At 35.8% G+C, this 22,025-nt stretch overlaps 1 protein-coding gene and 1 long non-coding RNA gene across 3 annotated transcripts in view; one reads left to right on the top strand and one right to left on the bottom strand.

Moving 5' to 3' along the window:
• The window catches only part of LOC148954811 (uncharacterized), a 98,757-nt gene extending 82,638 nt beyond the window's left edge, over nt 1-16,119 (bottom strand). Inside the window, exon 1 of one of the 2 annotated variants that reach the window (XM_089098715.1) lies at nt 15,983-16,119. In XM_089098715.1, coding sequence (XP_088954841.1) covers nt 15,983-16,001 — 19 coding nt within the window. In that variant the 5' untranslated portion in view covers nt 16,002-16,119. Of the gene's footprint in view, nt 1-13,595; nt 13,723-15,982 lie in introns of those variants that run through there. The other variant, XM_089098705.1, reaches the window with a different exon arrangement.
• Nucleotides 6,098-10,735, top strand: LOC148954812 (uncharacterized). The gene is made up of 2 exons (XR_016143708.1): nt 6,098-6,167; nt 10,492-10,735. It is a non-coding gene; the product is annotated as an uncharacterized LOC148954812 (long non-coding RNA).
• Nucleotides 16,120-22,025: the final 5,906 nt, after the last annotated feature.

The following is a 22,025-nucleotide window of genomic DNA, read 5'->3' as shown; positions in this document are numbered from 1 at the left end:
CAATTCAATGTTTCGCAATATCTTCACTGTCTAACAAATACACTTTTTACAAACCAATTAAATTCAAAGTTAAATCCAATTTGCGTCCTCACAGTTCAAAGGCTCATTCAGTACTGAATGGCAACTAAAAGACCTGCTAGTGCTGTTATAAGCCCTAATGACCTACATCGACCAGGCACTCTTAACCTGGCACCCAGAGGAAACCATTCTCCAAGAAAAGGACTTAACAGAAGACCTCGCAGTGGTTTTTCCCGTAATTTTGTTGATAATAGTCAGCGAGTGCTAACAGATATTAATAGTCACAGTCGTGAGTATTACCATTTTGCCTTTTCTTCGACAGAGGCCAGGAACGAGGATCTCCAAGAAATGGCTAGTGATATTAATGCAATGACAGAAAGCATAGACGCATAGGAAATAAAGAGCCATATACTGAGTTTAGTGTCATGGAACATACAAGGACTACGTGATAAGTTGACCTTATTTATATGATGAATTACTTTCGTTTGATGTGATTTCGTTTATTGAAACATGGAACGATCATTCTCCTATATCACCTCTCCCAGTGTATTTGGTTGAACAGGTTGTGTGTAAACCAGCAAAAAATAATAGAAATTATGGTGGTATTATGGTTTTGATTAAATCATCAGCTATTGATGGTTATGAAAGAGTTAATAGTAGATCTGAAAATTTACTTTGGCTGCGTATTTGTTTTAAATGTGGGAAGAGATTAATTTTGGGCGTTCTGTACATCCCTCCACAAAATAGTTCTTATAATCGAGAAAAGACTTGGGAAATTTTAGATGATGAATTGTCGCTAATGCAAGAAAGTTATAGTGACTTTGAGTGCGTTTTGATGGGGGATTTCAATGGTTATACCGGCGTTGAGGTTGAGGTTCCAGATTTTTTAATCTCAGATTTAGGGGATTTGGTCCCAATTTGTTGTAGATTACCGCGAAGTAATAAGGAGGAAAAAATAAAAATAAATGTTTGGGGAAGAAAGATCCTGGCGCTTTGCGGGGAACATGGTCAGATCATTGAGAATGGAAGGTTTGGAAATGATAAGGGTTTGGGCGAGTTCACTTGCCCTTTGGGCCCAACTCCAAGTGATGTAGATTATGCGCTTATTAATACAAAATTTGTGACTGAATCGATTGATATTGATGTACTAGATTTAGTTGGATCCGATCATAGAGCTATTAAGCTTGAGCTGAAGACTGGGAAGCTTCAGGATGTTGTTCCTCGAGTTAAAAATTTATCTAATGGGGAGCTTAAATTAGAGGGCTTATGAAAAAGAATTAGATATGATTTAAATGATAATGATTTTGAAAAATTTAAAAGGGAGCTTATGAAGTTGCATATAACAAATAAGTTGAAAGCGTTAGAAGAAGATGGAAAAGATATACATGGTAAAATTATGGAGGTAAATGAAATAATATGCAGTTGTTCAGCATCGTGTAGTCTGAATAAAAATGAAAATAAAAACGAGCGATATTTTCATTTGGAGTGTAAGTTAATGAAAGAAAAGGTCGGATATTTATTGAATCTTTTAAAGGAATGTGATAAACCTGAAGAGCAAAGTTTAAGATTAGCCGAATATAAAGATAAAAGAAGAGATTACAAAAGGTTAATTAAAAGGAAAAAAAAGAGTTTGAGATTAAGAAGAAACTGGATATTGCAAATTATTTTAGAAATAAAGATTTTAAGAAATTTTGGGGTTATATAAGGAATGATATTGGAAATGAAAAAGGAAAGACACAGGTGGCTCCAGACGCCAACTCATGGCCTGATTACCTAGAAAGCATGGAAGGTGATTGCACAGAATTACAAGAGGTAACACATACCACAGAGATGGTTGTTTATCCCATGAAGGAACATGATTATGATTTAGTTGAGGAAGTGAGTAATGATGAGGTCAAGTTTGTATTCAAGAATTTAAAAGGAGGTTCGGCTGCGGGGGTTGATGGTGTACCATTAACGTTATTTAAGAATTTTCTTTCAATTTTTATGTCGATAATTGTTTTTCTTTGTAATAAGGTGTTAACTTCAGGACAATGGCCAAATGAGTGGAAGAGATCATTGCTTATGCCGCTTTTTAAGAGAAGTAACCCCAAGTTGCACATAAATTATCGTTTAATAGCGCTAGTCCCTGCTTTAAGTAAGATAGTGGAGAAAATACTAGATACAAGGCTTTCTAAATGGTTACATAAAAATAATATAATACATGAACAAAAAGGATGTTTCAGAACAGGGTACAGGACGGTAGATACAATATTTATTTTAAGGGCATTAATTGATAAATACGGAAAGGGAAAAACTTGTCTTTATGTGGGATTTCTAGACCTCCACAAGGCGTTCGACAGTGTCGACAGAGAGCTATTAAAGGATGCCCTGTTTAGAATTGGCCTCCCTCATTTGTTTGTGAGGTTCATAGTGAGTATGTATATTTGTGTGAGTGGGATCGTGCTTGTTGGTAACAGGTTTTCTAGGTTTTTTAATATTAAGCTGGGTGTAAAACAAGGCAGCACTCTTTCTCCTAAATTGTTTAACATTTTTATAAATGATGTTGTTGATTATCTAGAGAATATATGGGCTCCGAATGTTAGTCTAGGGACCCATAAACTATCACTACTATTATTTGCAGATGATTTTGCCTTGGTGGCTAGCACACCGCAAGATCTGCAGACGCTTTTGAGTCTTATAGATGATTATTTGCAGATGAAAAAACTAAGGCTGAATGTTGAAAAGTGTGAAGTTGTTATTTTAAAAAAAATGAAAACAAGTGGCGAAGATAATTATAAATTTAAATTTAATAATAAGGAACTTAAAGTAAGTAAAAGAATAAAATATTTAGGATTTGTTTTATCGGAAAATGGAAGTTTAAAGAGTCATGTTGATGACCTATTTAAAAGAGGCCAAGTGGCCTTGTCTGCAATTTTTAGAAATCCGACGATAATGGGAATTAAAAACCTAAAAATACACAAAAGAATATTAATTAAGAAAATTTTATCAGTATTAGAATCTGGAGCGAAGATTTGGGGCGGAGAAGCGGCACACACGTTGGAGTCCCTCCAGCTCCAGTATTATAAAAGACTATTTTGATTACATCAGACAACTCATTCACAGGTTCTGAAAGGTGATATGGGCCTGTTTTCGTTAAAACTACGTAGGTCTATTTTGATTCTTAGATTTTGGTTGAAGATCATTAGGTGCAATGAAGACAGACTAGTAAGTGCTGCTTATTATCAGATGCTGAGCTATGATTCGAAAAAGTCGTGGCTATCCCAAATTAGGTCATTACTAGAAAGTGTGGGAATGGCTTACTTATGGAATGACGGTCTTGGTTCCCCTGATCTACCAACAAATTTAGTAAGCCAGGTACGATTTATCTTAGAGGGTCAAGAAATTCAGTATTGGCAAGGGCTGGTTTTAAATTTTGCTACATTGAATCATTATAATCAGGTTAAACCTAGTTTTGGAGAGGAAATTTATTTTAAATTTAATTTACCGGCTATGATTTTATGTCGATGGATTCAGCTTAGGGCGAATTGCCTTCCAATCTAGAGCAGACAAATGGTGTTCGACAGAGGGATAGTACATCTTGATGGTCGGTATGTGTGTCCTCTTTGTAGGGATGAGGACGAAGATTTGGACCATTTTCTCCGAAAGTGCCCGGTGCTCTCTGATTTAAGGGAAAATTACTTACATGGGATTGTTTTGCTGCTTCCAAATATCTTACAAAGTAGTATCCAACCACAATATTTCGTATTGGTGCGTACATAGAGAAGGGATTAAAAAGAAGGAAATGTTTTCACAATTAATTATTATTAATTATATGCAATTAAAGTTATTTTTTTTGGTATTTTAATAGAAGGTATTTTTCGCTATGTATTCATGTTAATGTGTGTTTGTAATTTGCTCTGTTGTAATTTTTCTATTTTCATATTTTTTGTGTGTATATGGCTCTTGGGCTTTTTGAAATACACGATCTATCTATCTATCTATTCCGCGTATCAGAGAACCCTACTGTAGAGGTTTCAAACTCCTATCTACAAAAATGTGGAATTTTGCATTTTTTTGTCAGAAGAAATATCACGGGTGCGTGTTTATTTTTATTTTTTTTTCCCCATGGGGTGATCGTATCGCCCCAGAGGTCCTAGAATATCATGGGAGGGCTCATTGGAATGGAAATTAAAAGTTCTAGTACCCTTTTTAAGTGACCAAAAAAAATGGGGGGCAACTAGGGCCCCTCCCACGCTCATTGTTTTCCCAAAGTCGATTGGTAAAAATTTTGAGATAGCCATTTTGTTCAGCACGTTCGAAAATATTATAAGTATGTCTTTTAGGATGATTTAAGCCCCCGAAGTTCCCGGGAGGAGGGCTGACAGCTATGAAGTTTACCCTATGTTAACATATAGTATTGGTTATTGGGAAGAATACAGCACAGACGTTTTCAGGGGAGATTTTTCCTGGTAGTGGAGGGGGGGGGGCAGGGACGTACGCAGGGATGGGGGCTTCCGGAACCGCAACCCCCCCCCCAACGAAATCTCACGATTTTTTTCATTTTCCCATAATTTTCTGATTTTTCTCACAGAATAATGGGTTTGAAGGATTTGGCCCCACCCCCCGGAAACAAATTGCTCCCCCCCCCCGAAACAAATTCCTGCGTACGTGCCTGGGGTCGGGGGTTATGTAGGAGGATCTTTCCATGAAGGAAGTTTTCATGGGGGAAGGGACATTGCTATGAAGGGGGACCCCGGACTTCCCAGCATTATTTAAAAAAAAGATCAGAAATTAAATATAAAAAAACAAGTTTTTCAACTGCAACAGCAGCAACATCAAAACTTTAAATGAATAGAAAATATTACATATATGATTGGGTTCACCCCCTAGTCAATACCTCGCTCTTTAAGCCAGAGATTTTATAGTACTTTCATATGAGCTATCTATTCTAATTACCGGCGATTGTGATTAAGCGGTTATTTTTAAAGAATTGGAACAAAATTTGAACTTTCGCTTAAAGAGCAAGGTATTGACTAGGGGGCGAACCCCCTAAAGTAGCCTATGTATTAAAAATATATGAATATAGAAGTTCGTTACGTAAGTTAATTCGTAAGTTACGTATATTTATTACTAATAAAAACGTTCGTAAATAAAATGAAACAAGTTTCGAGAAACCCATTTAACGAAATAAAAGTAAATTAATTTGAAAATTTTGCTTTAATTATTCATGTACTGTGAGCCAAGATCAAAACCTGCATTTATTCAAAAACATTCAAAAATTAAATAAAAAAAAACAAGTTTTTTTAACTGAAAGTAAGGAGCGACATTAAAACTTAAAACGAACAGAAATTATTCCGTATATGAAAGGGGCTGTCCCCTCCTCAACGCCTTGCTGTTTACGCTAAAGTTTGACTTTCTCAAAACTCTATTTTTTTTTAAAAATAAAAAACTTTAGCATAAAGAGCAAGGCGTTGAGGAGGGGACAGCCCCTTTCATATACGGAATAATTTCTGTTCGTTTTAAGTTTTAATGTCGCTCCTCACTTTCAGTTAAAAAAAACTTGTTTTTTTATTTATTTAATCAATAAAGTAATAATTATATTCTGGCTTTTAGAAAGCATAGGGTTTAGCATTAACCCCTGTTTGCATTCTGTTTTGTATTAACTTTCTGTCAAAGACTGAAAAGCCATTCTAATCCTTTCATCCTAGGATATGCTGATATCTAAATAAGCAACGAATTTTTAATTAGTAAAACGAAAGTAAGTTTTAAAATCATAATTAACATAATTATTTCTGAATTTTTCTAGTACGGCCATATCTAATATCATGTTTATCAAATTTATCTTCATTTTTTAAACATTCTGGTAAAAAAGAAAAAAAAATAATAAATAAAATTTAAATTAAATAAATTGAAAATTAAAGTACATTAATTAAAATCGATATTTGAATTGGCCTAGAATTTTAAATTAGTTCCTTGATCCGAGTTTTTATGCCAACAAAAAAAAGATCAGAAAAATGTTTGAAAGACGATTCTTTCACAACTAATGAAAAATTCATTTTATTCTGTTATAAAACTTGAATTGTTGATCTATAACGAAGCCTCTCCAGTCAACTTTTACTTAACATAAAGCTAACATATATTGATAGGCCAAAATGTCATACTCAAATGTAAGTATATCTATGTTTACTATTTATTACGATGCACATATGAAATTACTGATGAATATTGTCACGCTTCTCTCTAATTTTCAGCTAAATAACACAGGGGTGGACCCAGAATTTTTTTAGGGAGGGGGGGCAAAATATGTTGATCCGATAGAAAAATTTTTAGGGGGGCGCAAAATAGGTTGATTCGATAAACTTGCGTTAGGAGCAAGTTTAATCAACGCAAACTTGAGTTAATTAAGTAAATTACACTACTTTAGACTACGATTGGGGGGTGCGCGCCCCCTTGCCCTCCCCCCTGGATCTGCCACTGAAATAGCTTTTCTCCAGACTATTACTTCCTTAACTCCCATCCGGCCGGGTTGGCCGATTCGAGGGTTCTCCTCTAAGGGTATCATTTCAATATTTTCAGGATGGCTGCCTGTTTGTTCCTGTTGTTCATGTTGTTCATTGGCTGTGTTGGTCCCAGAGGGCTTGATCGGCAGTGATTTGCTAATAGTAGCAGAGAATGTCTACCTAACCTCAAAAATGTATTGCAAATTCTTATAACCCTTTGTCCGTCATTGTAGTTAAATAAATTCTTAGAAATATCATTTTGTATAAATATTAGCAGTATTTTTTAAGCCGCATTGTCGTTAGATGAATTCTTAAAAATATGAATTTGTATGAATGTTAATCCAATTAGCAGTATGAGTTTTAAGCCAAAACAATGAAAAAACTATTTGGTTTGAAATAAAAAGCTTAAATTTCATTAAAAAAAAAAAATTATTATTACAGCACTACGCAATTTGCGAAGGATTCGTGTAATCATTTATTTTCCTGAATCATAGGCAGCGCAATTGCGCTGGTAAGTAAAGACTTGAAAAAAGCAACCTTCTTAAAACATTAAAGTAACAGACTAGAGTATCAAATAAAATAGATATAATCATTAATCATAATCAGAGCGTCAGTTAGATATCATTAATACACTAATGCAACTTTTGTCCAAAATTATATACTGTAACGTTTAAATTCATTTTAGAAATAGAATTGTAACTTCATTTTTTTTTTGCAATGTATTGTGCATAAATTACTAATTGAAACACCCTAATAATGCATCAACTGAAAAGAAATAAATTTAAACTTTATTCCAGAATTACCTTGAAGATCTCGACGAATCAATTGGTCAGCAATTATTAAATGACCATTGGCCAGAAGAATTTGGCCAGAAGAAAGACTTAATTTCCAAAACTTTCAACTACGTTGAATAAAATGGCCATCTAAAAATTTTGATTGGATTTGTTTGGGGGAATGATGGGCGTGGGGGGTGCCTAGTTGCCCTCTAATCACTTTCAACTATTAAAAAGGGCACTATCCCTTTGAATTTCCAATCGAATGAGCTCCTTTTGAAGTTTCTACGACAACACCTTCTATAAAAACCATATATGCCCCCAGGGCATAACTTAAAACCCTTTCCCTGAGGGTTGTGGGGGAGTGTCTTCCTAAAAAATATATTTTCTATCTGGAAATCAACTACGCTCAACAAAATGGCTATCTCAAAATTTTGATTGGATGTGTTTGGAGAAATGATTAGCGTGGGGGGGGGGGCTAGTTTCCCTCCAATCACTTTCGACTATTCAAAAGGGAACTAGTCCTTTAAATTTCCAATTGAATGAGCCCTTTCGAAGTTTCTACGCTTTCAATAAAAACCTTATGTACCCCCAAGGCTTAACTTACAACCCTTGTCCTGAGGTCTCTGAGGGGGTTGTCATCCTCAAAGGCCTAATTTACAGAACTTTAAACTACGCTGAATAAAATTGCTATCACAAAATTTTGATTGGATATGTTTGGGGAAAAAGTAGGCGTGAGAGGGGGGTTTTTTACCGTCAAATCCCTTTCGACTATTAAAAAGGGCACTAGCCCTTTAATTTCCATTCGACTGAGCCCTTCTCGAATTTTCTACGACAACTCCTTCAATAAAAACCTTATATGCCCCAGGGCCTAAATTACAACCCTTGCCCCAAGGGTTTTGGGGGAGTGTCTTCCTCAAAAACATATTTTCTATTTGGAAATCAACTACGCTGAACAAAATGGCTATCTCAAGTTTTTGATTGGATGTGTTTGGGGGAATGATGGGCCTGGGGGGGGGGCTAGTTGCCCTCCAGTCACTTTTAACTATTGAAAAGGGCACTAGCCCTTTGAATTTCCAATCGAATGAGCCTTTATTGAAGTTTCTACGACAACGCCTTCTATAAAAAACCTTATATGCCCCCAGGGCATAACTTAAACCCCTTGCCCCGAGGGTTGTTGGGGAGTGTTCTCCTCAAAAACATATTTTCTATCTGGAAATCAACTACGCTGAACAAAATGGCTATTTCAAATTTTGATTGGATGTGTTAGGGGGAATGATGGTTGTGGGGGGGGGCTAGTTGCCCTCCAATCACTTTCGACTATTAAAGAGGGCACTATCCCTTTGAATTTCCAATCGAATGAGCCTTTTTTGAAGTTTCTATGACCACGCTTACTATAAAAACATTATGTGCCCCCAGGGCATAACATAAAACCCTTGCCCTGAGGGTTGTGGGGGAGTGTCCTCCTCAAAAATATATTTTCTATGAGGAAATCAACTACGCTGAACAAAATGGCTATCTCAAAATTTTGATTTGATTTGTTTGGGGGAATGGTGGGCGGGGGGGGGGGGGGTAGTTGCCCTCCAACCACTTTCGACTATTCAAAATGGCACTAGCCCTTTGAATTTCCAATCGAGTGAGCCTTTTTTGAAGTTTCTACGACAACGGCTTCTATAAAAACCATATATGCCCCCAGGGTATAACTTAAAACCCTTGCCCCGAGGGTTGTGGGGGAGTGTCGTCCTCAAAAATATATTTTCTATTTGGAAATCAACTACGCTGAACACAATAGCTATTTCGAAGTTTGTATTGGATGCGTTTGGAGAAATGATGTTCGTGGGGGGGGCTAATTTCCCTTCAATGAACTTCGACAATTAAAAAAGGCTCTAGCCACTCCAATTTCCAATCGAATAAGCCCTTTTCGAAGTTTCTACGACAACTCCTTCGATACGAAGTGCCCGGGTATGGAGAAAAAAAAACATATTGTGCCAACATCGTTCTTTACTTAGGCAGCGCTAGCGCGCTGCCTGTGATTCGGGAAAAATGACTTCAACTCGCCCCCCCCCCCAGAATTTTGAAAAATCAGCCACTGACCATTTTGTAGAAGAACCTCGGGGGGGGGGGGGGAATAGGTTGATCCGATAAAAAAAAATTAGGGGGGGGGAATATAGTTGATCCAATAAACTTGCGTTAAGAGCAAGTTTAATAAACGCAAACTTGAGTTAAGTAAGTAGATTACACTACTTTAGACTACGCTAGGGGGAGGGCACGCCCCCTCACCCCCCTGGATCCGCCACTGCCTCTTTAAACTGTTGAAAATTTATGATTAACTAATGACAGAAAGCGTAATTATTGTGTCTTATTAAGGTATTGTAATTAAACATTTTGATTCTGTTTATGCCTTGAATTTGCGAATTATTAGGTAAATCTCGCGACCAAAACACTAAATCGATCAATTTATCCTTGCTTAAGGGATTAAAATAAATATTATAAGCTAAAATAACCTACATGCCTTCTGCTCCTTGTGGTTAAAGTTTTTCAGTAATTTCCCTGGGAAATCCCCAGAATACTGTCCTCCCAACGGAAAATTATCTCCTTGGAGAATGGCCCCCTACAGAAAATCATCGCGCCTTTGAAAAATGTCTATATACTTCCCAATAACAAATACTATGTGTAAACAATGGGCAAAGTTTATTTGCCCTTTCTCCTGGGGCTATGGGGGTCACATCGTTTCTAGAAGCTTAGTCATTTGGCTTTTCAACTACGCTGAGCAAAAGGTCTTTCTCAAAATTTTATCGTTCGATCAGGAGAAAATGGCCATGGAAGGGGGGGGGCTAGTTGCCCAACAATATTTTTGGTCACTTAAAAAGAGAACTAGAGCTTTTAATTTTCGTTTGAATGGGCCCTCTCCCGGTCTTCTGTGACCATTGGTTTGATACCATCAGAGCCGATACTAAGGGGCAACCAGGTCAGTTAACCTGGGTGCCGTCGCTGTGAGGGGGGTGACTGGCGAACCGCCCATTTTCATCCAACTTTTCACTTTGATTCGGCTTTTTTTGCTTATATTTGAGTCGGAAGGGGGCGCTATAGTTAATTTCCCCCCGGGCACCAAAGGAACGGCTTTGGATACATCACCCCTGGGGGAAAACAACAAATAAACACGCATCCGTGATCTTTCTTCCGGAAAAAAAAGTACAAAATTGTGTTTATTTTTGCAGACACGAGCCTGAAAATCTATAGCCTGCAGTGAGGTGCTCTTCATATGCTGAATATGATGGTTGATCATTACGGTGATGCTGATAAGCTGAAGATGATGATTTTCATTAAGATCTCCTGATCTTTTGGAAGATTTCCTCCTTTATCGAAAATCAGGCAAATTCTCTCAGGTTCATAGTTTTTTTATGGGTAAATTCAAGCTTTATAAATTTGGAAGCGGCATTAAAAGCTAATTCTTTCGGTGTATCTATTGTTTTCAAAATTCCATGTTTTAGAGTTACGGTTACTGTTGGGCCGAGTCACTCCTCGCTTACAGTTTGTTATTACGAACTGCTTGATAATTGTACTCGGTAAGTATATGTTTCATGAATTTAACGCTTTACAGTCGATTAACCTAACCCACTACCATACAATTTTACTAGGGGTAGGCTAAATTTGAGAGAGTGAAGGTTTTTGTAATCGATAATATTATGCATCTTTTAAAAGTTGTAGAAATAAATTGTGAGCTGATGAAGCCACCACTTTTGAAAAATAACATATAGCATATATGTAAATACGGTTTTATGGGCCTCTCCCATTTTATTGGCCTCTCTAAAAAGTCAAGTTTGGTTAATGCTAATGAAATAATCCCATTTTATAATGATAATAATCCCATTTTATTGGCCTCTCTAAAAAGTCAAGTTTGGTTAATGCTAATGAAATAATCCCATTTTATAATGATAATAATCTCATTTTATTGGCCTCTCTAAAAAGTCACGTTTGGTTAATGCTAATGAAATAATCCCATTTTATAATGATAATGATCCCATTTTATTGGCCTCTCTAAAAAGTCAAGTTTGGTTAATGCTAATGAAATAATCCCATTTTATAATGATAATAATCCCATTTTATTGGCCTCTCTAAAAAGTCAAGTTTGGTTAATGCTAATGAAATAATCCCATTTTATAATGATAATAATCCCATTTTATTGGCCTCTCTAAAAAGTCAAGTTTGGTTAATGCTAATGAAATAATCCCATTTTATAATGATAATAATCCCATTTTATTGGCCTATCTAAAAAGTCAAGTTTGGTTAATGCTTATAAATAATCCCATTTTATAATGATAATAATCCCATTTTATTGGCCTCTCTAAAAAGTCAAGTTTGGTTAATGCTAATGAAATAATCCCATTTTATAATGATAATAATCCCATTTTATTGGCCTCTCTAAAAAGTCAAGTTTGGTTAATGCTAATGAAATAATCCCATTTTATAATGATAATAATCCCATTTTATTGGCCTCTCTAAAAAGTCAAGTTTGGTTAATGCTAATGAAATAATCCCATTTTATAATGATAATAATCCCATTTTATTGGCCTCTCTAAAAAGTCAAGTTTGGTTAATGCTTATAAATAATCCCATTTTATAATGATAATAATCCCATTTTATTGGCCTCTCTAAAAAGTCAAGTTTGGTTAATGCTAATGAAATAATCCCATTTTATAATGATAATAATCCCATTTTATTGGCCTCTCTAAAAAGTCAAGTTTGGTTAATGCTTATAAATAATCCCATTTTATAATGATAATAATCCCATTTTATTGGCCTCTCTAAAAAGTCAAGTTTGGTTAATGCTAATGAAATAATCCCATTTTATAATGATAATAATCCCATTTTATTGGCCTCTCTAAAAAGTCAAGTTTGGTTAATGCTAATGAAATAATCCCATTTTATAATGATAATAATCCCATTTTATTGGCCTCTCTAAAAAGTCAAGTTTGGTTAATGCTAATGAAATAATCCCATTTTATAATGATAATAATCCCATTTTATTGGCCTCTCTAAAAAGTCAAGTTTGGTTAATGCTAATGAAATAATCCCATTTTATAATGATAATAATCCCATTTTATGGGCCTCTCTAAAAAGTCAAGTTTGGTTAATGCTAATGAAATAATCCCATTTTATAATGATAATAATCCCATTTTATTGGCCTCTCTAAAAAGTCAAGTTTGGTTAATGCTAATGAAATAATCCCATTTTATAATGATAATAATCCCATTTTATTGGCCTCTCTAAAAAGTCAAGTTTGGTTAATGCTTATGAAATAATCCCATTTTATAATGATATTAATCCCATTTTATGGGCCTCTCTAAAAAGTCTAGTTTGGTTAATGCTAATGAAATAATCCCATTTTATAATGATATTAATCCCATTTTATGGGCCTCTCTAAAAAGTCAAGTTTGGTTAATGCTAATGAAATAAAATAAAATAGGATGAATATATAATAGTTTAAAAACAAATTTGGGCTATATATTTGCACATTACGGGGGGGGGGGTGTAAAGCATTGCATATAGTAAATACGTAACCTAGCCTAAGCTTGGTACCTCCCCCCCCTAAAATCCAAAAAAGCACTGTTTAATATCGTATACGCAATGAAAACCTTGCTATCATTTCCTGCTCTACAACAGTTAAGACGTCACAAAACGGGTTTTATCATTGTCAGTCTATAGTGATTAAGCCAAGAGGCCCATAAAATGGGATTGTACCGTAAATACATACCGGTATCATTATTTTCAATGAAATTCGTTCTACTCTCACTCTAAACGAAAGTTGTAATATTTACAGTTTAATAGTGCGGCAGGGAGCGGCAGAATCTACACTTGCCCTCCCCCCGCCCCGAGAAAAAAAACTAGCTCTGCAAATAGTGTATTTCTTTTTTTTGTATTTTAATTTTGTGTTATAAGATAATTTGGTACTTATTAAGAATCCAGTTGTCACGCGAGAAAGACTGCATCGAGAAAGACAGAGATGCTTGATTAAAAACAGGTTTTCTCTGCCTTTGAGGTGTTGTTCACTCCATGACAAAGATTTAAACTTTAGTTTTTTGGAGTTGAAGGGGCAAATAGAGGTACCTAGGCTAGGTTACGTATTTAATATATGCTATGCTTTACCCCCCCCCCCCCCTAATGTGCAAATATGTAGCCCCAATTTGTTTCTGAACTATTATATTTTCATCCTATTTTGTTTTATTTCATTAGCATTAACGAAACTTCACTTCTCGCGTGACTACTGGATTCTTAATAAGTACCGATAAATTTCCTCCATTAGGAATATAGGAAACACTACCTTCTTCTATTCCATTTCCACCAACTAGCCACTGCTTACTAGCTTCATACAAATTAGTTAACATAACATCCATTCAAACTTTAGGGATGCAACAATCCGAATACAAGAAGCTCCAGAAAGAAACTGATTTAAATATAAACTGATTCCGCGCATGTCAAGTTATAATTTGTTCCTTATTTCCTTCAACAAGAAGCCACGGCTTCCACGTCCTGTCAAAATGACGTTTCGGAATTAAATCGGGTGCATTTGCTGAAGGGGTGGGAACCCCTTCAGCAAATTGTTTTTCACGATAAGGGATAAATTATGAATTATTCAACTAATTAAAAACATATTTATTTTAAGCTTGCACTGCTGGAAGAAATTTATGAATATGTATATTATTATATAACATATATTTAAAACTGATACCCGTAAAAGTTCATGTCAAACTTATCGAATTTAATCGAGATAGTCCTATATTAGAGAGATTTTGCACAACGTACGCGCACTACTTTACGTACGTAAACTACTATGCAGATACATTTTATTTAATATTTAATATTAAGAGATGACCCCGCAAAAGAAAAACAAATCGGGCCCCGCAACTATTCGATCCGGGCCTGGATAGACTTAGGACAGAAATCAGATAGAAAAATTGCCATTTTATTCCCCCTATAATTTTCTTCTCAAATATAATAATCACTGCCATCGAAATCACCTCCCCCCCCCCCCTCGAACGGGTTATATATAGCTGTACGCTGTATACAAGAGTTTGCGAATTTGTGGGTGTGCCTTATTTTTTTCTTAACTTTCTTTAACAGTTGGTTTATAACAAGGGCGGATCCAGGATTTTTTTTTCGGGGGAGGGGGGGTACTAATTTTTTACTTTTTCGGGGGGGGGGTTACTAATTTTTGACTCCGTTTTCGACTAATTATACTGATTTTTACCTAGGTTTTACTAATTTTCGACTTATTTTCGACTCGGTCAAAAATTTCGGGGGGGGGGTTCATACCAGGTAAACCCCCCTGGATACGGCCTTGATTTATAATGACAAATAAAGCTGGTTTGTAAAAAGGAAAAACAGTATTTGTGTCTTATAGCCACCACGCTCAAATTCCGTCGAAAAGTGAAGTTTGGTTCAGGCTATTGGAATAAAACAAAATATGATGAAAATATAATACTTTATCAACAAAATTATGTAAACTTCAACAAAGAATTATGGGAAGGGGGCCGCCCAGACCGTATTATATTAAATACTTAACCTAAACTAAACTAACCTAACAAAAATACCAACTAAATATTTAATTAAAATGTAGCTACAATGTAGTTTCCCACCGAGCTGAAGCTAATATTGTCTGGTATAAAGACCATGAAAACCGGTTATTATCTCATTTTCGCGATACAAGATCTTGAGTATGGTGGCTATAAGACAAAAGTACCGGGCAAACTCGCCCCGCGTTCATTGCAATTGATTTTGTTTAATTTTTTGCATTCAAAAGGCAGTTGCAATTTTTGAAGTGCGTTCAAAAGTGCCTATTAAAACCTATTGAATTAATTATTTGCATAATGTATTCCAAAGCTCAATCAGCTCCAATTCGTTCTTTTCTATATAGAAAATACGGTACTTGTGCATTATATGTCACCCACCGACTATAGACTGTACAAGCAAACCAGACAGGTAACCAGACAGACGGGTATTTGCTATATAAATGGACCGCAAAGCGTGATTTCTTATTGGGTTTACAATATTTAAACAATTGTTTTTTGGGGTCTAGGGGGGGGAAGGTAACGAGGTTATGTATTTAATATGAGCTTTGCTTTACCCCCCCCCCCCTAATGGGCGAATATATAGCCTAAATTTGTATCTGAACTATTATGCATTCATCCTATTTTAGTTCATTTCTATTAGCATTGGCCAAACTTGACTTCTTTCGTGGGTTCCGTATAATGCACAAGTACCGAAAATACTTAGTGTATTTGCCAATTAGTATAACCTAGCGACATTTTTGTCTAGTTTAAAAAGTTTAAGGGTCCGCAAGTTTTTTTTTTTTTTTTTTGCAAGGAATTCATTTTAGTGCTCAAACTACGCTTAACAGAGCACAATGATTATGATTATTCTGTAAGTTATTGTATTTAATTGCAATTATATATTGTAAACAAGGGGGTTAAATAGACCCTAGGGTCAAATCTTGCCCGTTAGGGGGATTTGAACGGAACTGTGACGCCAATGATCATTACGTTTGGCGAGAACTCTGGATGTGGCATCGAGTGTTATATATCGATTTTGATATAATTCTGTTATGTACCGCAAATTTACCGGCTATAGTAGACAACTAAAAAAACAAAACAAATGAAACTAACAGAAGAACGGACGAGAAACCTAAGAAAACATGCGTGTTATGAATACCTGTCTTTTCCACGTGCATGTTAACAATCCTTTTAGAGTTTAGCCTGCGTTTAGCCAGACTCGGTATTAGTAATCTGACGACTTTCCACGGAGTGTTTTCTTCTGATATCTCTCTTTGCTATAGACAGAGGTTTGAATGATTGCCAGTTTTTTTTAAAGAAACTTGTTCTTTTTAAGACTGACGAAACAACAATATTGCCGGAACTGAATTAAGAGGGGGTCACTAGCGGTACCAATTCAAGAAAATTTGGGGAGGGGGTGTATACCTCAATGTTTAGAGATGAAAAGATTGTTGTATTTTAAATGTGAATCCAAAAAAGGCAATTTTCAATGGGAAAACCCCAAAAAGTATTTTTCAAAATTTAGGCAGGGGTGCAACAATCTGGGGAGGTACAGTAACCTCTTCTAAACCACAATTGACGTCAGTTGGGGTCAAGCTTTCCTTTGGAGGAAGCAGTATTGCCGATTAGGGAGGGGGAGGTGTTTGTTCCCACTAGATTTTGATACATACCCTTTTTCACCCATCCGCTCATTGTACGGTATTTTCATTATAAAGTGCCTATTATCGGGTATTTTCATTGACAAAAATCCGAAAAAACAATAAAATTGCCACTTCCTTTTTGAAAAATGCACTTCCTCGCTCCAAGGCTGTATCCAGAGGGTTTAGGGTGTTTGAACCCCCCCCCCCCCCCTCGAAATTTTTGTCTATCTCGTAAAAACATAACAAATATGCACATAAGCAAATTTTTCATGTGTTTTCTTATGTTTTTTGTACCTTCCCACACAAACACAATCCTGGATACGACCAAGCCCCCTTTCCTATACTTTTGTGAATTGATGATATCGGGAGGGAAGGTAAAATTAGGGGATAGCTCTTTTTAAACATATACGCAGTGGGAAGATATGGGTAATCCTTAAAATCCCACTACTTTCCCCTTTGTCACACCAAGCATTAGTTTCTTTAAGTTTTGAACAACCCTCCAAAATACCACAAAACTTAATTTTTAGGGGAACGTGAGCTATTTAAACTACACTTAAAAAAGTTAATGCTCAAAAGTTTCTGCTAAAAGTAAAAAGAATAAATCGAAAAAATTTACTAACATTGCAATTACATAAGAAATGGTTGAAAGTGATACTAAAAATTAGAAATCTTGGCAATTTGAAATTAGATAATGGTCCCCTGGATTATTTTGACAATGGAAAAGCGAACTTGCTGTTGTAGAAATGAGAAATGTCCACTTTATGGTCAAAATGTTTGTTTTAGTGCCTTGTTTTTCTACTAGATCGGCCTGCGTTTAGCCAGACTCGGTATTAGTAATCTGACGACTTTCCACGGAGTGTTTTCTTCTGATCTGATATCTCTCTTTGCTATAGACAGAGGTTTGAATGATTGCCAGTTTTTAAAGAAACTTGTTCTTTTTGAGACTGACGAAACAACAATATTGCCGGAACTGAATTAAGAGGGGGTCACTAGCGGTACCAATTCAAGAAAATTTGGGAGGGGTACAGTACCCCTCCCCAAATTTTCAATGTTTAGAGATGAAAAGATTGTTGTATTTTCAATGTGAATCCAAAAAAGGCAATTTTCAATGGGAAAACCCCAAAAAGTATTTTTGTTGAACAATAGCCTTGTTTTTTTACTGGATCGGGTTTTATTGGCCGTATTCTTGTTCAGTGAATTAATTCTTATCTAGATCCCCCTTTCCTCGGTACCGGTAGCGTCAATCGGACAGGGTGAGGGAGGGGACATCTTCCCCCTCCTCTGCTTTTGAAAATGTCCTTTCTGAATTTTCATTGAAAAATACATTTTTAGGTATCTTAACTAAAATAATTAGAAAACAGTAAAAATTCCACCCTCTAGATTTTGAAAAAAAAACTATCCCCTCCAAATTTGACAACATTACTGCTCCTGACAACACAACTTTCATTATTTAATATAGTAACTAGCGAATCTTGTCTGTCTTTCTGTAACTCGATGTAGTCAAGCTATTAAAATAGATCCAAGGCTTCTCAATTGTACTTTCGAATCAAGGGTACTAAAATTAGATGAAATATTAGTTCATTTTGTCAGGTCACGTTATTTTCAGGTAATTTTACCCCTGGAAACGACATAAATAAATGTGGGAGAGAAAAATGAAATATATTTTTAAGAACTAGGGGCAATATTTCTTCTTTTTTTTCAATTAAATCAAAAAAAAGTATCTTTCATGAAAATAACAAAGAAAGGGTATTTTCAAAATTTAAGAGGATTTAGAGGAAGATTCCCCCCTTTACCTCCAATTGACGCTGCTAAAAAAATTTGATACTACAGCCTCAATGTCAATGGATTTTGGCACACTTACTTGGTTTTTTACACTCACGTCAAAAAGCGTAGGTTTGTCTTTTTGTATGGCTTTTGTTCGATAAGATCGGTTTGCTAGTTAATTTATATTAACCAGAAATCGAATTTATTTAAGCCATCTTTGGTCCACTAAAATTGAACTGTTTTGTTGTTATCTACTTTGAGAAGTGTCACATCCCAATTTTCTTTTGGGAGGGGGGCACAATGGATTTCACCGACTGCCTGGTCGTTTTTACAGACTGATTTGGGTAATAATGCTATTAAAATTGCTTCATTTTTGTTACTTACTCTCTAAGACTGATTCTTTTTCATAATTCACGTCAAACATTTTTATCAGTCCATTTACACTAAAAGAAAAACGAAAAAAGAAAAAAATGAGCCTGTAAAATAGAGGGACTTCGCGCCAGTATTTTATCAGCTGGAGCAAATCTTATTGACAAGTGCAATTAATTCGAACCGTGAGTCGTAGATTATCAAAAACGGGGTCATTCGAGCGAAAATTGAAATTCATGGTCCTTCATTTCAGCAGCATAAGAGATCACACAACTCATAATTACAGCATGCTTGCTGAGGGGGTGAAAGCTACCCTCTAATTGCGGAAACGACAATTTATTTATGAAAGACTTTTGCAATTTTGTAGGTATAACAATCTAGTTATAACCATCTAGTTACATAACAATCTAGTTATAACCAATACGGTGTTTGGTTATAAAATGGCTCATAAGTTAACATGGTATTCACGTGATGGTAAGACAGCAAACCTTATTGATTATGTTATAGTAAACCGAGGACTGGCAGGATCAATTCAAGATACTAGGGTATATAGGGGTGCTGTTATTGATGTTAAAAGTAAAGATCAGCATCTAGTAGTGTCAAGAGTTAATTTAAAGCTGAAATATCGGAAGGGTAACTACCTCCCGGGAAGCTATGATGTTGGTAGACTCCAGAATGCCGTAGACAAAGTTTTAAGAGAAGAGCAGTGCGGTTTTAAAAAAGGAAGAGGATGTGTCGACCAAATTTTAACTCTTAGGCTAATAATTGAGAAGTGCCTGAATTTTCAGACACCTTTGGTCCTCAGTTTTATAGATTATGAGCAAGCGTTCGATTCTGTTGATAGAAGAGCTTTAGTAAAGGTTTTATCCTTGTATGGTATACCCGACAAATACATTAAAGTGATTATTGCTATGTACGAGAATAACACTGCTGCGGTTAAGATAGGATATGAGGCTAGCAGCTGGTTTTGTATTAAATCAGGAGTTAAGCAGGGTTGTGTTCTATCCCCCTTTGTATGGATTATTTTGATGGACTTTTTTTAAGGAGCACAGGAAAGGCAATGGGAGACCACGGAATGAAATGGAGAGGAAAAAGTCTCCTGGACTTGGATTATGCTGATGATTTAAGCATCCTAGATGAAAGTGTGAGCAAAATGAATGAAGTTTTAGAGGTTTTGCGAGTTCAGGGTGCTAAAATTGGTTTGAAAAATTAATGTTAGGAAGACTAAGTCACTAAGGCTAGAAAAAACTGAAGATTAAAAGGTGAGACTGGGTAATGAAAAGATTGATCAGGTGGGCAGCTTCACTTACCTTGGTAGTATTATTAGTAAAGATGGTGGGAGCAGTGAAGATGTTAAAAGTAGAATAGCCAAGGCTCAGGGTGTTTTTTCACAGTTAAAAAAAAGTCTGGAAGAATAGGAAGATAAGTCTGCAAACCACGATTAGAATATTAGAAGCTACAGTGATGACAGTGTTCAAATATGGCTTTGAAGCATGGACGCTCCGAAAAGCGGATGAAGATTTGCTAGATGTTTTTCAGAGAAATTGCTAAAGGATTGTTCTGGGAACCCGACTGACTGACCGTATTTCAAACAATAGGCTATACGAAAAATGTGGCTCAATACCGCTCTCTAGGGCTATAATGAAAGAAAGGTTGAGGTGGCTAGGGCACGTTGTGCGGATGAAGGATGACATATTGCCGAAAATTGTTCTTTTCGGCCAACCATCTACGGTTAAACGGAAAGCAGGTCGTCCTCGTCTGGGGTGGGAGGACGTCATAAAGAAAGATTTAAAGGAAATGGGAACTTCGTGGGCGGGTGTAAAAAGGGAGGCTTTGAATAGATTGGGGTGGAGAAGAAGCGTGCATAGCTGTGTTGGCCTCAGGCGGCTTGGTGCTGTGGTGAGTTGTTAGTAGTAGTACTAGTATTTATGAAAGATCTATGACATTTTGAAAATGGATATTCTACATAGGCCTCTTATCTCGCAGTATCGTTAAGAACAATTAAGACCTTATTGGAAAGAGAAGGGGTTTGACGGGGTAGTATTCCACTTCATATTTAGGGTAACTATGAATATAGTACTTAACCAAAGAGAAATTGGATTATAAAAACACGTTTTTTCAAATGAGCATTAACAGTGACATTAAAACTTAAAGTGAACAGAAATTATAAAGTATATAAGAGGGGTTGCTTACCCTTCAACCCTCCATTCTTGTCGCTAAGCCTTTACATCCTTCCTAATACTTGAAGGACAAATGCTCTAAGACAAGGGCGGTAGAAATAGGAAACAAAGTATTTTCCAATAATGGAAAGACTTATTGAAACGCTTGAAAAATCAAATTTTCCAAACACATATTCTGAATGGTCCAAGGAGGGGGGGGGGGGCTGAGGAGAGTATTTTATTGGTTCACTCTTTATTTGGTTTTGATTGGCTAATTTCTTACCCTCTACTAGTGGTTGGCGGCAGATTTTGTCTTACTTACAAATTATTTCAGCTAACTTTTGACTAGATAAGCTTGTGCTACCTTTGGCACATTATATCCAAGAAAGTTAAGGTTATGCACAAGCCATACCATTGTTACGACTGTTAATAAAAGAAGATCAAGGCTTACGAACGATATGTGTTTTTTCTTAATCTTAACGTCAACGTCGTACTCAAGGAGAGAATAATTGAAATGGCAAGGAATTAGTTTCAGAATCTGTATTAGTTTCAGGTTTTTTTTATCGAATATTGTCTACTAATGCTAAGCCTTTGCTTATTTTTCCAGACCAATCATAAAGACCAGAAAATAACTATTCCGTGCTACGATATTTCCTAATTTCAAAAAATTTTGCCTTAAATATTCACTCTGAGGTGGTCATAGCTCAACTCGCCACATCACACACGGCTACAACATTGGTGCTGAAGTTGTCATGTGTAATTTGATATTATCCACAGGTGTGACTATAGTGTGGCTCAGACATCAATCAGGTGAGTTAGAGCGGTCAGATAAGTCGGTTAAAATCCAATCCTGGTCATTTAGACAGTAATTGCAATCACATAGAAAATAGATAGCGTTGATGTAGGATATAATGAGTTTTGGACTTCGACATTAAAGGCTGTGGAGAAAAAACTAGATAGGCTTATCAAATAAAATTTCAGCAAAATAATCCGTTTATCAAACTAAGAAAAATTCATATTGCAAAAAGAAAAAAAGCAGGAAAGGGGAAAAAGATTAAATGCTAAATAAAAAATCGAGAAGTTAGAAGCTCAAGGAAGCAAAACAAGCCAGAAAATAAAATCGAGTGGATATCCATATTTGGAGACTAAACAAAAAGTTTGAATAAAAGAAAAAGAAAATCAAACGAAAAGATATATTTCCGGAATTTCTTATAAAAAAAAGAACTTTCATTAATTGCTTCAATGATTTTTCAAATATTTCTTATCAATC

Source organism: Artemia sp. Qi Xiang Cuo, chromosome 2 (assembly GCF_049724085.1).
Source record: "Artemia sp. Qi Xiang Cuo chromosome 2, ASM4972408v1, whole genome shotgun sequence".
Classification (NCBI taxonomy): Eukaryota; Metazoa; Arthropoda; class Branchiopoda; order Anostraca; family Artemiidae; genus Artemia; species Artemia sp. Qi Xiang Cuo.
Note: the sequence above shows the minus strand (reverse complement) of the source record. Positions and strands in the feature narration are given on the sequence as shown.